The sequence below is a fragment of the Garra rufa genome, chromosome 25, assembly GCF_049309525.1.
Source record: "Garra rufa chromosome 25, GarRuf1.0, whole genome shotgun sequence".
NCBI classification, from domain to species: Eukaryota; Metazoa; Chordata; class Actinopteri; order Cypriniformes; family Cyprinidae; genus Garra; species Garra rufa.
The window spans coordinates 20956553-20972896 of record NC_133385.1 but is presented as its reverse complement, the minus strand read 5'-3'; the positions used below and the strand labels follow the sequence as shown (position 1 = coordinate 20972896).

The 16344-nt window shown below is 33.8% G+C and overlaps 3 protein-coding genes across 3 annotated transcripts; all 3 read left to right on the top strand.

The window, feature by feature from the left end:
* Positions 1–59: 59 nt before the first annotated feature.
* On the top strand, positions 60–3576 carry actr6 (actin related protein 6). The gene is made up of 11 exons (XM_073832165.1): positions 60–255; positions 352–469; positions 557–625; positions 704–827; positions 1161–1296; positions 1379–1435; positions 1527–1625; positions 2731–2809; positions 2946–3117; positions 3203–3341; positions 3425–3576. The coding sequence occupies exons 1-11, from the start codon at positions 188–190 to the stop codon at positions 3552–3554; spliced, it is 1191 nt and encodes a 396-aa protein (XP_073688266.1). The 5' UTR covers positions 60–187; the 3' UTR covers positions 3555–3576.
* A 1353-nt stretch (positions 3577–4929) lies between these two features.
* sycp3 (synaptonemal complex protein 3) lies at positions 4930–7595 on the top strand. The gene is made up of 8 exons (XM_073832266.1): positions 4930–5059; positions 6234–6312; positions 6395–6429; positions 6572–6689; positions 6764–6863; positions 7068–7166; positions 7263–7367; positions 7542–7595. The coding sequence occupies exons 1-8, from the start codon at positions 4930–4932 to the stop codon at positions 7593–7595; spliced, it is 720 nt and encodes a 239-aa protein (XP_073688367.1).
* Positions 7596–9180: 1585 nt separating this feature from the next.
* Positions 9181–16314, top strand: LOC141301816 (uncharacterized). The gene is made up of 11 exons (XM_073832012.1): positions 9181–9306; positions 9678–9923; positions 10051–10105; positions 11467–11959; positions 13632–13774; positions 13849–13929; positions 14017–14140; positions 14365–14474; positions 14563–14684; positions 14757–14856; positions 15979–16314. Exons 2-11 carry the CDS (start codon positions 9748–9750, stop codon positions 16036–16038), a joined length of 1464 nt encoding a protein of 487 aa, XP_073688113.1. The 5' UTR covers positions 9181–9306; positions 9678–9747; the 3' UTR covers positions 16039–16314.
* The last annotated feature ends 30 nt before the right edge of the window (positions 16315–16344 follow it).

Below are 16344 nucleotides of genomic sequence, written 5' to 3'. Positions count from 1 at the left end.
AAACGGTAGGGGCGATGTTCTTCATTCACTGTTTTCTGACTTAGCATTTAAAGCATAGAAGAAGACGTCTGTTGAGCGGCATGTTAATTTAGCAAATTCACTGTTTACTTAGAACTCTAAATTAAAAATGCACTTTGCTTGATAATTTACCTCAATATACCTGTACGTCTCAACTTGTGATGTAAAAATGTCAACGCTCGTCTTGGACAACGGTGCGTACTTCGCTAAAATCGGGTACAGCCATGAGAAAGTCAGGTACAGTCTTTTTACTATGCTTTCCCTTATTATTCCCTTCTATTATGTGACTTTAATCGTTTTATTAAGCTTAACACAAAATCTGTTTTTCATTAGTGTTATACCAAATTGCCAATTCCGTTCGAAGACCTCCAGACTAAAAACTTTCACTGCTAATCAGCTGGATGAAATCAAAGACCCGTCCGGACTCTTCTTCATCCTCCCGTTTCAAAAGGTATGACCTCCATATGAATCATAAACTTCATTGCGTGCTATTTAAAGCGTATTGTGTCTTACTTTATCTTATCTGCATCTATATCAGGGGTATCTTGTAAATTGGGATGTGCAGCGCAAGGTCTGGGATCATCTGTTTGGAAAAGAGATGTTTAAGGTACTTGAATGATTACAAACATCACGTTTCTTGAATGTACAGTATGAAATATTGAGCTTGTGCACAATGTGTTTGCAGGTGGACTTTGCGGATACCAACATTGTGATAACAGAACCATATTTCAACTTCAGCTCCATTCAAGAATCCATGAATGAGATTTTATTTGAAGAATATCAGTTCCAGTCAGCACTCAGAATTAATTGTAAGTTTATAGTGTACTAGGACTCAGCCAGAGGATTCTATAAATCTGTATTCTATCTACAGTTTTTTTTTATGGGTCAGGCTTCCGGTCTCATCTGCGGCCAGCCATTTTTTAGCTGTACGAAACAGTTTTACTGCTTGATATTGTAAATTGGTGTGTCTTACAATTATTTTAATGTATTATCTTAATTATTAGCACACTGGTTCGTAGTTACTGCACATTGATATTTTTCTTGTTATTTCCCTGAAAATGAACCAGAAATCTCACCCATAGGTTTACTTCTGTGCTGAAGAAAAAGGTGGATGAGTCTGATTATGTAATTTCATTTTTCAGCTGGATCTTTGAGTGCTCATCGATACTTCCATGAGAATAACTCCGAGCTGTGTTGCATTGTGGTAGACAGCGGCTTCTCCTTCACACACATTGTTCCTTATTGCAGAGGAAGAAAGATGAAAGAAGGCATCTGCAGGTGAGTGCAAATTAGCTTAATATAATTTTATAAAATCATATATGCACTGAAGATATTTTTAAATTCTCTTTGCACTTTCTAGGGTAAATGTTGGAGGAAAGCTGCTCACCAACCATTTGAAGGAGATAATTTCATACAGGTAGGTTTGCACCATTTAAATAAGGAAATTCTTTGTCAGTACTTCATTGCAGCAGATTTCTCCTTGAGCTTGTGACAATTTTGTCTTAAAGGCAGCTGCATGTGATGGATGAGACTTATGTGCTCAATCAGGTCAAGGAAGATGTGTGTTACGTGTCACAAGATTTCTACAAGGACATGGACATTGCGCAGTAAGCTTTTATAAACTTAGTCGTTGTACATTAGGAAATGATTATGTTCTTTATATACAGTTGAGGTCAAAAGTTTACATACGCCTTGCAGAATCTGCAAAATATTTGCAGATAATTATTTTACAAAAACAATAGGGTTCATACAAAATGCAAGTTATTTTATTTAGTACTGACGTGAAAAATTATTTCACATAAAAGATGTTTACAAATAGTCCACAAGAGAAGGAAACATGATAATAAATCCACAGCTGTGTTTTTATGTTTAGTGATAATTTTCCATGAGTCCCTTGTTTGTCCTGAACAGTTAAACAGTCTGCTGTTCTTCAGAAAAATCCTTCAGGTCTTACTAATTCTTTGGTTTTTCAGCATTTTTGTGTATTTAAACCCTTTCCAACAATAACTGTGTGATTTTGAGATCCATCTTTTCACACTGAGGACAACTGAGGGACTCATATGCAACTATTACAGAAGGTTCAAATGCTCATTGATGCTTCAGAGGGAAAAAAGAGCCGGGGGTGTAAACTTTTGAACGGAATGAAGATGTGTACATTTTTTCTTATTTTGCCTAAATATACTTTTTATTTTCATTTAGTACTGCCCTTCAGAAACTACAGAAGATACTTACTTGTTTCCTAGAAGATAAAATAAGTTAATTTACCCTGGTCTACAAATTCAAAAAGTTTTCACCCTCTGGCTCTTAATGCATTGTTTTTCCCTCTGAAGCATCTGTGAGCATTTGAACCTTCTGCAATAGTTGCATATGAGTTGTCCTCAGTGTGAAAAGATGGATCTCAAAATCATACAGTCATTTTTGGAAAGAGGTCACATTCACAAATATGCGAAACAAATATTTTGTGGGACCTAAAGAATTTTTCTAAAGAACAGCAGACAGTTAAACTGTTCAGGACCAACAAGGGACTCATCACTAAACAAAAAAACACAGCTGTGGATCATTTAGGTAACAACACAGTATTAAGAATCAAGTGTATGTAAACTTTTGAACGGATCATTTTTATAATTTTTTTTTTTTTATCAAGTAAATGCAGCTTTGCTGAACAGAACTTTTGGATAGTGTATAGTATGATTCATTCTGGTGATTTCACAGACTAAAAGGAGAGGACAATACAGTCATGAGAGACTATGTCCTGCCAGATTTCAGCTCTATCAAAAAAGGATTTTGCAAGGTAAGCAATTGTATTTTAGTTTGTAAATGCCGCACTCTATTCTTGTGACTCAGAATTATGTCATGGTTTGAAAATGCCATATAATAAAAAAATGATTTTGTACTTAGCCAGAATTTTTATTATCTTTTTGCTGTAGCCTAGAGAGGAGATGAATTTTACCGGCAAATATAAAACTTCAGAGCAGATTTTGCGGCTCACCAATGAGAGGTTTGCAGTACCAGAGATGCTTTTCCACCCCTCTGACATTGGCATTCAGGAGATGGGCATACCTGAGGCTTTGGTCAACTCCATTAACAACATGCCGGAAGGTAGGTTGCATCTTATTAGATGTTTGTGTGGTTTAAAATGTTAATGTACTGAATGCACTCTAATAAAAGAGTCTTTTATGTCCAGAGATGCAGCCCCACTTCTACAAGAACATAGTTCTTACTGGTGGCAACACCTTGTTCCCTGGATTCAGAGATCGGGTTTACAAAGAGGTCCGGGCACTCGCTCCTGTGGAATATCAAGTTTCTGTCGTCCTGCCGCAGAAGTATGTTTTGCTTATTCTGAAACCATGATTTACATTACTATTTTGGTAACAATCTTAACTGAGCATCTGTGTTTTGTTCTCAGTCCTATCTGTTACTCATGGGAAGGAGGGAAGTTATTGGCTGAAAACCCTGACTTTGAAGAGATGGTGGTCACACGAGACGATTATGAGGAAAATGGACATTATGTATGCGAGGAGAAGTTTGATGTTTGACCTGCATATGAATTGTCCATCATTTTGTACAGAAAAATTAAACACTGTTCATGTTTTGTATAAAAGCAAAGCTGTACATTGGCCTACTTTACATAACACTCAATATCAAGTCAATACAGTCAAGTCAACTTTCTGTTTAAAGAGTTTTTTGTATATATTAAAAGGTGAACTGAAGAAATGTTTCTTTCTTTTTTTTACTGTTGGTTTTTTACATGTTTTGAATACAATATGATAAATAATTAGTTTAAGTTAAAGACTTTACTAGCCTAATATTTTATATTCAAAAGTGTATCTTTGATCATTAATATACACTACCAGTCAAAAGTTTTTTTAATGAAGTTAAATGAATTTATTCAATCCAAAGTACAGTAAAATGTTGAAATATTTTTACTATTTAAAATAACTGTTTCTGTTTGAATATTTTAAAATGTAATTTATTCCTGTGATTTCAAATCTTGATTTTTAGCATCATTACTCCAATCACATGATCCTGCAGAAATCATTCTAATATTCTTTTTTTTTTTTCAGTAGATTTTTTCAGGTTTCTTGAATGAATAGAAAGTTTAGAAAAACAGCGTTTATCTGAAATACAATTTTTTGTAATATTTTAAATGTCTTTATCACTTTTGATCAATTTATAGCGTCTTTGCTAAATGAAAGTATTCATTCAAAAATATTTCGTATTAATATTACTACTTTTGCTGTATTTTGGATCAAATTCAGGCTTGGTGAGCAGAAGAGACGTCTTTAAAAACATTAAAAATCGTAGGGTTTAAAAACTTTTGACTGGTAGTCTTAACTTTTTTTTTTTTTTTTTTACTTATGATAATATGCTACGTGCGGTCGTCACATTCAAAATAAAATCAGCGGGAAATCACTTCAGAGACGCGCGAGTTCAAACCGTCGTCAAACATTTTTGTTTTTTTTGTTTATAAGTTAATTACAATATTTTAGAATAATTCCTCCGCGTAATATACAGTAGTGGGAAGTAATTACATTGTGGATAGTTTTCTAGACTGGCGTTAAGGTTATACAGAGATCACACACGCTAACACTCCTCAGGTAAGTTAAGTTAACGTTACAGATGATTCTGTGGAGATTGTTATAGAAAGGCAATTTTTTCTTCATAAAAGTTCGTTTTATTGTCTATGGTATCTGGTTTAAATCATTTCGAATGTTTAAATTATTTAAAAATAAGCCGAACGATATCATGATTGATAAGGTATAACGTTAACGTATTACAGGAATCAACTTTTTTTTATTCTTCTCAATAATACATTCTTTCATTTGATTTACAAGTCGAAGTTTGTATTTTGTTTCTGCTTATATTTAAATAGACAAAACAACAGCAAAATACTCTTCATACAGCGAGGCTATGGCAGCTTCCGGGAGAAAACAGAACAAGAAGATCAAGCACACGGACAGCTCCACTGAACTGAAGGCGTTTGACTTCGACACTCTGGAGATGAAGAAAGGAAGTGGGTCTGACGATGATACGAGAGATGGTGTGTCTGTGGATTTTATCATGTCCATTACAAAAACATATTTGCTGGTACCATAGTAGTGATGGCATTAGAGGTATATTTACATGGCATTCCAAGGTTAATATATGAATTTATTACCAGGGTAATAAAAGAGATATAATAATATTGAAGAATAAGTATATCATTTGCCTTTTAATATGAATTAATGATTTAATAATGGTCTATACAATACCAGTCAAAAGTTTTTGAACGGTAAGTCTTTTCTGCTCACCAAGTCTGCATTTATTCGATCCAAAGTAGAGCAAAAAGTCAAATTCTGAAATATTTGTACTATAAAAATAAAATAACTGCTTTCTTTTTTCATATATTTTAACATGCAATTTATTCCTGTAGTCAAAGCTGAATTTTCAGCATCATTACTCCAGTCTTCAGTGTCACATGATCCTTCAAAAATCATTCTGTTGATTTGCTGCTCAAGAAACATTTTTTATTATTATTAGCAATATTTAAAACAGTTGAGTACGTTTTTCAGGATTCTTTGATGAACAGAAAGATTCAATGATCAGCATTTATGTGAAATAAAAAGCTTTTGTAACATACACTATACATTAAAAAGCTTGGAGTCTGTATAATTTTTTTGCTTGTTTGTTTGTTTGGGGGAAAGAAATGATAGAAATAGTACTTTTATTTAGCAAGGATGCTTTAAATTGATCAAAAGTGGTGATAAAGACATTTATAATGTTACACAAGATTTCTATTTCAGATAAATGCTGTTCTTCTGAACTTTCTATTCATCAAAGAAACATGAAAAATCTACTCCGCTGTTTTCAACATAATGGTAATAAAAATACATGTTTTTTGAGATTTCTAAAGGATCATGTGCCACTGAAGAATGGAGGAATGATGCTGAAAATTCAGCTTTGAAATCACACAAATAAATTACATTTTAAAATATATTCAAATAGAAAGCAGTTATTTTAAATAATTACAATATTTCAAAATTTTACCGTTTTTGCTGTACTTTGGATTAAATAAATGCAGGCTTGGTGAGCAGAAGAGACTTCGTTAAAAAATAAAAAACATTAAAAAGCTCACTGTTCAAAAACTTTTGACTGCTAGTGCATATGTATCAAGTGTAGCTGTGACGCTTGGCTGTATGTTTTTTTTTTTTTTTCATTCTCTTTCATTACATTAGAAACTCCAATCATTGACAAGCTGACCAAGAAAAGATCTGCAGATACGTTTGATGAGGATGATCTTACTCCAGGTGTGGGGTAAGTATAGATATATACACCTGGACAAATTTATGAAGCCCTTTCTCTAAACTGAAGAATTGTTTGTTGTCCTTCATCTCAGGAATGAGGTTCAAACTATGCTGGAAAGATTCGGTGGTAAGTGACGTTCACAACTGATGCTTCAGTGATAATATTAGCTTATATTTCTGAATAAGTCACCCTAAATGTTTGCTAAATGAAACCAACCAGCTTTAAAATATTGTTTTCTACTCATAAACATGACTGAATGGCAATTTAGCGGACATCAGCAAGGCCATGCAGAGCAAAAGAAAACGCTTGGAGGTTCTCACCAAAACCTCCTTAAAGGGCAGCACTCAGAAACTGGAGCAAATGTGGAAAACCCAGCAGAATCAGAGGTGAATGAGTGCACTGAATAGAAAACGACACAATTTTTTATGTTCAAAAACATAAATGTTTGTGTTTTTTGCAGGCAGAAGCTGACACAAGATTATTCTCAGCAAGTTCTGTCTGTGCTTCAGCATTGGGAGACTGACGTTCAGAAATCTGAGGAGCAGGAGGAGAAGCTGAATGTAAGTACTAAACATATAAAATGTAATCAAGAATTTGTAAAAGTTGAAAGATGGCATTTTGGGCCACGGCATTAACGTTATGAGGATTAAGGGTCTCGTGAAAAATATAATGCAATTTTTCAGGATATCTAGCAGCCATGTAGAGATATTTGACATAAACGCCTCACACTTTGCCTTTGAACTTTCTAATTTGTATTTTCACAGAATTTGTTTCGCCAGCAGCAGAAGCTCTTCCAGCAGGCGAGGGTTGTGCAAAACCAGAAAATGAAAACCATCAAAGACCTGTATGAGCAGTTTGTCAAGGTCACAGATGCCATCATCACTTTAATTATTCAAAATCGAACCAAGACCTTTTTTCATCGTTTGGCTGAGCAACTGAGGTCTTTCATTTGTGTGCAGAACATGGACGAGATGGAGAAAAGCCATGAAGCCTTCCTGCAGGGCACCCAGATGGAGCTGAGAAAGGAGATGGCCCTGCTGCAGAAGAAGATAATGATGGACACAGTGAGTGCTTCAACAAAAAGATTTCACACCATTTAGACTCTGGATATTACAAATGACTGCTTTAAATACCCTTTCAGCGCAGAAATATGCTGCATTTTAAAAACGTGTTTGGTTTAGTTATTGGAGCCTATTTATGATTATAATTCATTATAATTGCATGTTTTGTTTTTACAGCAACAACAGGAGATGGCCACTGTTCGGAAGTCCCTCCAGTCCATGCTGTTCTGAAAACATCTTTCTTTTCATTAACTTATGTTCTACAAGGAAGGTTTCTTTTAGTAAAAAAGACTGAAAGTTTTTTTGTTTTTTTCTACATCAGTTTGTTCATTTTAATTCATAATTGTATATTAATACTATGTAAGTCTAATAAGTAATTTTATTCTTGCGTCAAGATTAAAGATTTCATAAATTAATTTTTCTTTTATGTGTTGAGGCATGTTGTTGAAAGTTTAACTGGAACATAACAAAGGACTTTTTTAAATGTCTTTATTATTTTTTTTTATTGTTTGATTGCTTCAATATAGAGAGCATTTGTTGGAATATTCTCAGTAAAAGAGACCTTGTGTTTTATATATATTTTATATAATATATAAAAATTGTTGTTTAGATATTTTCTTTGTAAAATATATTTGAATAAATGTTATGAACAAGTGGTTATTTTACATTTTATTTTTTTTATAAGTGATGGATATTTAGCATTTTTATTAAATACATAAAATTAATATTTAGCTTTTTTATTTGTAAAATAATTGTTAAATGGTTATTCTATGTAAAATATATAAAATATATTATTTAATATAATATATACAAATGGTTGTTTAGCTAGTTTCATTGTAAAACATACATTTTTGAAATTTTTTTCCTACATTTTAAAAATAATTGGTTATTTGACGTAAATATATAAAATGGTTGTTTAGAATTTTCTTTTTTTTTTCATTTCAAAATACTTCAGATTTCTTGTCAGCACAAGAAATGAAAGGTTTTAAATAATACATATTATTTTGCATGTTTTATTGTAAAATATATATTTTTGCATTTTCAGTGTCATTTTTTAAATAAACATTTTTAAATAATTGGTTATTTGGCATATATGATATAAAAAAATTTTTTTTATTAATTTCATAATACTTCAGAATTTTGCATTTTTAATTGTAAAATAATTTAATAATTTAAATGATTTTTTTTTTTTTCAGACAAAACTTGCATCTTAAGACTTAATACACACACACACACACACACACACACACACACAAACACATATATATAGACAGACTTGCGTGAGCAACACAGAGTTTCAGCTCCCTCCAAAGATTTTCTATTGGATTTAGGTCTGGAGACTGGCTAGGCCACTCCAGAACCTTGATATGCTTCTTACGGAGCCACTCCTTGGTTTTCCTGGCTGTGTGCTTTGGGTCATTGTCATGTTGGAAGACCCAGCCACGACCCATCTTTAACCCTCTGGGGTCTGAGGGTATTTTGGGGCCCTGAAGAAGTTTTGACATGCCCTGACATTTGGGCTTTTTTCAGTATCTTAAAAACATATTAATGGCTAAAGTCTGATTACATTGTAATCAGCACATATTGGGCTACAATAATATGCAAGCAACATGAATGTACATGTTTGTGTTTTTGAGAAAACTACAGTACAGACCAAAAGTTTGGACACACGAATGAGAAGGTGTGTCCAAACTTTTGGTCTGTACTGTATATGTGTGTGTGTGTGTGTGTGTGTGTGTGTGTGTGTGTGTGTGTGTGTGTGTATGTATATTTTGAATAAAAAGTGTAAAATGTTAGGGGCTTTTAGGCGCCGGAAGTGGCGTAACCGGAAGAAAAACCGAAAGTTCTATGGCGGTGTTTTCCATTGTGACTTCGCTGTTCGCTGATGCAGTATCTAAGCGAAAATGTTTTACTTCTCGTAAGGTTATGTTTTGTAAAGATGGTGAGTAAAGTTAACATAGTTCAATTCCACAATTGAGCGTTTTTTGAGTTTTTGTAAACTATGGCCACTGAGGCGATCTTAATGTAATGTGGTTTGCTAACCGGTTACTAGCTTCTTGGATTAATCGTCGAATCCAACCTATCAGCAGTTTCAAACCTCACGAACGTTACTGTTGTTATCACAAACGTACGCGGAGGATCGCGAATGCCTGTCATATCATTAACATTGTTTCACTAGCAAAAGTCTGTATGTTTCATCATATCAATAAGATCAGAAGAAACGTTAATTTGAATGGGAGCGTAATAATGCTAGTCTGAATGCGTTTAAAGAGGCTTTTTGTGTATCTTCCTGCATTGTCTTCCCCTTTCCAGACTCGTCAGCACTCAGTCTGTCAGCTATAGCCAAAGAACATATAAGTTACATTAAGCCATAATTAAGGAGATGGATGACATCCAGGATAGCTCAGAGCCCGGGAGTCCTTTGTACAGCCCCCGGATGGAGCCAGACACTCCCGACTCCCTGAACAATGCCTGTCTGTTGAATGAAAGTGACCTCCTGTTCGGAGACCCTGGACACTCTCATGACTTCTCCTCCACTTTAGTTCCTGAGACTCCTAGGTACAGTTTCTTTTGTAAATATTGATCTGAATTGTTTTTGTCATGCAATAGACAGGCCATTTGCCATACCATTACTCTCATTATTATCATGAATTGTCTATTATAAGAATCTATCCTCACTTCACAGCCCCCTCACTCACAGAAGAAAGCAACATTCCAAGAAAGATGAAGACAAAAACGTGGTAAGAGAAAAAGGCAGAATGCCATACTACATTTTTTTTTCTGCATTATGCATGTAGTATGTACAGTATAAGAATTTTCTGTGTGCACAGAATACTTGGTTGTCCTGCTACATTTCCTAAAATGTGTGGCATGCAGCAAAGCATACTTTGGAATACTGTTACCCACAATGCAGTGGGCTTGACCTTTCATTTCCTAATTTAAACAATAGATAGTAGTAATAATAATTTATTATGTATTATATAATATGCCAAATAACCAATAATGAAATATATTTTTATATATTATTTACATTTACATTTAGTCATTTAGCAGACACTTTTATCCAAAGCGACTTACAAATGAGGACAGTGGAATTATACAAAATATTACAAAAAAATTATGTAATATTATATAAAATAACCATTTTGCACAATAAATTAAATATTAATTTATATATATTTAAAAAAATATCACTAACCCACTGAAAATTTCACAAATGTAGAGTAAAAACTTTAATAAACAGAAAAATATACAGTACAGACCAAAAGTTTGGACACACCTTCTCATTCATTTGTCCAAACTTTTGGTCTGTACTGTATATAAAAACAATGAAAATAGCAAAATAGCCATTGTTATATATTATATAAAATATTATAAAATAAAAATATATAATATTATTGTATATAAAATAACCATTTAGCATGCTTATTTTACAATTAAAAATGCAAAATAATCATTGTATCTTATTCACAACACAATTAACTGTTTGTTAATGATGTTAAATGAAATAAATGATAGATGAATGTTAAATAAATGTTGAGTGAAATAAAATTATTATTTTGCATTTTTAATTTTAAAATATTATGTATTATATAAAAATGCTAAGTATCCATTTTTTTATTAAATTAAAAACAAATGACAATAAAAAATGCAAAATAACAAATGCATATGTTAAATAAAATACCAAATAACAAAATATATACCAAATATATTTCTAACATTTTGCTAAATTATTTTGCAATCAAAGATAATTTTATGTATTATTTAAAACACACTTAACTGTTCGTTTAAAAATAAAATAATATTTTACGATAAAAATGAAAAATAACAACTTTATTATATTTTAAAAAAACATTTTAATATTAATATAATTATTTTGTTGCATTATTTTTTTCTATTCTTAACTACACATGTAATTTGTTAACAGTACAATTTGAAATTATGTAATTACTAATACATAATACTGCGGTACATTATTTTTAAAAACGGTATGCTAACTACATGCCATAGTATGCCAATTCTAGTATTCCATTCAGCAGCTATTCAGTCTTTTTAAAACTGTATTCATAAATGTTTTTTATGCTTGTTTCTATGCTTTAAGGCAACATCATCCTGCTCAGATGTTAGAAAATTGGAAAGACGAGAACACATTCCAGGATACCTCAACACCACTCCAAACTCCCAGAGAACGATGAAGCGACGCAGACTGGAGGACTCAAACACAAGCATGCTGCGTGGACACACTACCGTTACACCGGGAGCAAACGGATTTGTAATGGCCTCGTCTCTTTTATCCTCTGATGTTACATGGTTGGAGTCTCCACGTCCAGCAACCTCCTCTGCTTCTCACGTTTCTGCATCTTCCAAGGCCTCGTCCTCAGCTGGGTCTTCCACATGTGCACTGGATCAAACCAGTGATCAGGCATATTTAAATGAGCTACTGGGTCACACCTCTAAGCAAAAGACATTAAACACCAGCAATGGAAGGGAACAGAGGTCCAAAAAGACCAGCAAGACCAAATCTAAGGCCTCTAAAACTACATCAGCACACTCTCATTTAAGCGCAATAGATGATGCTTCGCTGCTGGATGCAGGTACGGATAACCAGGATCCACATTTAGACGTGGGTGATATGACTACAGTTGAAGACAAAGTTTACATCCCCCTTTCAGAATCTGTAAAAGTTCATTATTTTAGCAAAATAAGAGGGATCATACAAATGCATGTCATTGTTTATTTAGTATTGACCTGAGTCAGATATTTCACATAAAAGATGTTTACATATAGTCCACAAGAAAAAAACAATAGTTGAATTTAAAGAAATGGCATCAACGTTTACGTACACTTGATTCCTAATACTTTTGTTGTTACCTGAATGATCCACAGTTTCTTGTTTGTCCTCAATAGTTAAACTGCCCACTGTTCTCCAGAAAAATCTTTTAGGTCCCACAAATTCTTTGGTCTTCCAGCATTTTTGTGGATTTTAAGATCCGTCTTTTCACGAAAAGTGACTCGTATGCGACTATTACAGAAGGACGCTCACTGGTGCTTCAGAAGGAAAAAAACATGCATTGAGAGCCAACGGGTGAAAACTTTTGGAATTTAAAGATCAGGGTAAATTTAACTTATTTTGTCTTCTAGGAAACATGTAAGTATCTTCTGTAAACTCTGAAGGGCAGTACTAAATGAAAAAATATGATATTAAGGGAGAAATAAGAAAAATGTACACATCTTCATTCTTCATTCTTAATGCATTGTTTTCCCTTCTGAAGCATCAGTGAGCATTTGAACCTTCTGTAATAGTTGCAAATGAGTCCCTCAGCTGTCATCAGTGTGAAAAGGTGGATCTCAAAATCATACAGTCATTGTTGGAAAGGGTTCAAATACACAAAAATGCTGAAAAACAAAGACTTTTTTTCAGAAGAACAGTGGGCAGTTTAACTGTTCAGGACAAACAAGGGACTCATGAACAGCTATCACCAAACAAAAAAACACAGCTGTGGATCATTCAGGTAACAACAAGGGGATGTAAACTTTTGAACGAGGTCATTTTTATAAATTCAACTATTATTTTCTCTTGTAGACTATATGTAAACATCTGTTATGTGAAATATCATATTCAGGTCAGCACTAAATAAACAGTAACATGCATTTTGTATGATCCCTCTTGTTTTGGTCAAATAATTAACATTTTGCAGATTCTAAAAGAGGGATGTAAACTTTTGATCACAATATGAGTGATTTTATTTCACGGTAACAATATACACAGTATAGCTGTTTTTGCTTTAAAATAATGTCTTTAAGATATCAATTTGTGACACCATTGAAATTGTATAATTCTTGTCACCAGTGTCAATATTACACAAAACTAATACTAGCACCAATAATGACAGACAGCATGAATATTCGACTGCTATCACTTTAAGAGCTGCCCGGATCCAATATACTGCAATATACTCCAATAAACATGTGGTTTCTGTCTCAGCTGTTTGCTTTCACTTAAGACCTCAATTTCTGTTTATCAGGATACTTGCAAAGACTGGCATTTTGACACATAAAAGTGTGTATATTTAACCATTTAAGGCCCGCATATAGCAAAAAGAGTTCTCTTTTGTCTGCATTTATTTGATCCAAAGTACTCCTACTTTACTTCCTCTGCAGTGAATGGGTACCATCAGATTTTTGGTGAACTGTGTCTTCAAATGTCAGGAGGATATTGCTCAATGTCTGTTCTATAATACATTTTTTCGGCTTTGTTTGTTATAGCAAAGAGAATGCAAGAACCAGTAAGTTCACCTGTATTTCAAATGCCAGAAGACATTGTCATCATTGAGGATGATGCTGATGATGTGAGCATGGTTCGCTCCGTTCAGATGGCTGAGGATGAAGCATATGCCAGAAGCCTTCAGGTATGATTTGCTTTCCTGATCCTTATCGAGAAACGATAGAAAAGTGACTAACTCTGCTATTTTGGTGTTTACAGGAACAGTTTGATATGGAGGAGCGAATGGAGCAGCAGAGACTACAGAACAGATCACCAAGCAGAAACAACCACAACCACATGGTCAGTTTGGGTTTTTGCTTTATTCGTATTGCTGTTTTTCTTTGGAGCTGTGATCATATGCCAACAAAAAGCGATGGTTTTATGCAGGTTGATCCGTATGTTGGCTTGAGTTGGATTTCTCCTTGGGCCTCAATGATAAACTCTGCATCTTTCTCACACGGACCCTCCGAGCTTTCGGAGCTGCAGCAGGTTATTTTAGGAGAGCAACCCCGTAAGTCACTATATATGAGCCTAATATAACAGCTCAAACAGAAATCATTTGATTCTGTCATTGTGTTATAACACATTTTAATTTATATATATATATATATATATATATATATACATACACACACACACTACCAGTCAACAGTTTTTTAATGTTTTCTAAAAAAAAAAGTCTCTTCTGTGTATATAATTTATTTTTATTTTTTTAATTTTGTGGTTGTTTGACAGGCAGACAACAGGGTCGCCGTCAAGCCAGCAGACCTCGCAATTCCCGCCGCAGACAAGCTTCTCACATGCAGATGGATGTTTTTGATGACAGCCAGGGAAATAATTATGAGGTTTGAGTTATGCTAATTCAGAAATCTCATGCTTGACTACAATTATAACATGTTTTCTTGTCTCTGATATTATTTGTGGTTTTGTCAGGCTCTCTTAGCATTCGAAGAGCAACAAGGTGCTGTAGTAGCCAAGAACACTCTGACAAAGGCCGAGATCGAACGGCTGCCCATCAAAACGTACGATCCCGCACACAGCGCAGGAAAGACAGAGTAAGTCACATAATGGGATTCCACAATAGGCATTTCCCATAATGCAGTCTTTTAATCATACTCTCTTTACAGTTGCCAGATCTGTTTCAGCGAGTACAAAGCGGGTGAACGACTCAGGATCCTTCCATGTCTCCACGATTACCACGTCAAATGCATCGACCGCTGGCTGAAGGTCTAGCTTGTTTTAATAACACAAGGCTGTTTCTGCCGCTGAATAAAAAAAAATGCTTTTTTGAGTTGTGAAATATAAACTCGAGATCTAAAAATCTTGCAATTGTAATGTTTTTTTCTCAGAATTGCAGGTTCATACCTCGAAATGTACTTTTTTTTTCCCCCTCAGAATTGCAAGCTTAGACCTCCCAATTGTGACGTTTTTTTCTCAGAATTGCGAGTTTATACCTCAAAATTGACCTTTTTTCCTCTTAGAAATGCAATTTACTTTTTTCCCTTAGAATAGTAAGCTTAAAACTCCCAATTGTGACTTTTTTTCTCAGAATTGCGAGTTTATACCTTGAAATTGACTTTTTTCCCCCTCGCCTCACAATTGTAACTCTTTATTTTTTTCTCCGAATTTTAGGTTATACCTCGTAATTGACTTTTTTCTAAGAAATTGCGAGTTTATACCTCGCAATTGACTATTTTACCTCAGAATTGCAAGTTTAGACCTCTTAATTGTGACTTTTTTCCCTCAGATTTGTGAGCTTAGACCTCCCAATTGTGACTTTTTTTTTCTCAGAATTGTTTATACCTTGCAATTGATTTTTCCCTCATAATTGTGAGCTTATACCTCGAAATCAACTTTATTTCCCTCAGATTTAAGCTTAGACCTCCCAATTGTTGTTTTTTTTCACAATTGTGAGTTTATACCTTGCAATTGACTTTTTTTCCCTCAGATATGTGAGCTTACACTTTGCAAACTCACAATCGCAGGATATAAATTTGCAGTTCAGAATTGCGAGATATAAAAACAAAATCTCAGTTCTGAGAAAAAAAAGTCAAGAGTTGTGAGATACTCAGATTTGTAAGAATAGTGGGATATAAACTCACAACCGCAAGAAATTGGAAATTTTACGGAATTGCGAGTTTATGTCTCACAATTTAGAAAAAAGTTACTATTGCGAGATGTAAACTTGCAATTGTGAGAAAAAAAAGTCTGAATTGTGAGAGAGAAAGTTCACAATTACCTTTTTTTTTTTTTTTTTTTTTAAATAAGTGGCGGAGACTGGCTTCTGTACAATCCTATAATTAATTTCACAGTCATGTTTTATTAATCTTTTTTGTGTGTTTCTTTCAGGAGAATGCCACATGTCCAATCTGCAGAGCGGATATATCAGAGTGTGGTGGTTTTTCTTGAGCATACAACTTCAGGACTTAATAACTACCTCACAGCTGGTCATGTGACCCCGTTTTACTTTAGTAAACAGTCTTATTTTGAGTGTTATTAAATGCTTTTTAAATGCAAAATATCGTCCATGGTTTGAACCAGCACTGCCAAGCACTGTTATTTTAGAAAGATCCTTCAAATACATCAGACATGACTGTATCACACCAATGGCAACAAACCTGTTACAACACTGTTAGCAATAGCTAAACTTGAATTTTTGACTTTAAATAAAATCACTTTATATGATTTTTTGGGGGCTGTTTTTATTAGAATACA

Excerpts from the sequence above, each read along its gene's own strand:
- actr6 (XM_073832165.1), top strand. The coding sequence starts at position 188 with ATGTCAACGCTCGTCTTGGACAACGGTGCGTACTTCGCTAAAATCGGG. Across the intron at positions 256-351 it reads TACAGCCATGAGAAAGTCAG|TGTTATACCAAATTGCCAAT; the intron begins GTACAGTCTTTT and ends GTTTTTCATTAG. Across the intron at positions 470-556 it reads TCATCCTCCCGTTTCAAAAG|GGGTATCTTGTAAATTGGGA; the intron begins GTATGACCTCCA and ends CATCTATATCAG.
- sycp3 (XM_073832266.1), top strand. The coding sequence starts at position 4,930 with ATGGCAGCTTCCGGGAGAAAACAGAACAAGAAGATCAAGCACACGGAC. Across the intron at positions 5,060-6,233 it reads TGACGATGATACGAGAGATG|AAACTCCAATCATTGACAAG; the intron begins GTGTGTCTGTGG and ends TCATTACATTAG. Across the intron at positions 6,313-6,394 it reads GATCTTACTCCAGGTGTGGG|GAATGAGGTTCAAACTATGC; the intron begins GTAAGTATAGAT and ends CCTTCATCTCAG.
- LOC141301816 (XM_073832012.1), top strand. The coding sequence starts at position 9,748 with ATGGATGACATCCAGGATAGCTCAGAGCCCGGGAGTCCTTTGTACAGC. Across the intron at positions 14,475-14,562 it reads GCCAGGGAAATAATTATGAG|GCTCTCTTAGCATTCGAAGA; the intron begins GTTTGAGTTATG and ends TGGTTTTGTCAG. Across the intron at positions 14,857-15,978 it reads GCATCGACCGCTGGCTGAAG|GAGAATGCCACATGTCCAAT; the intron begins GTCTAGCTTGTT and ends TGTTTCTTTCAG.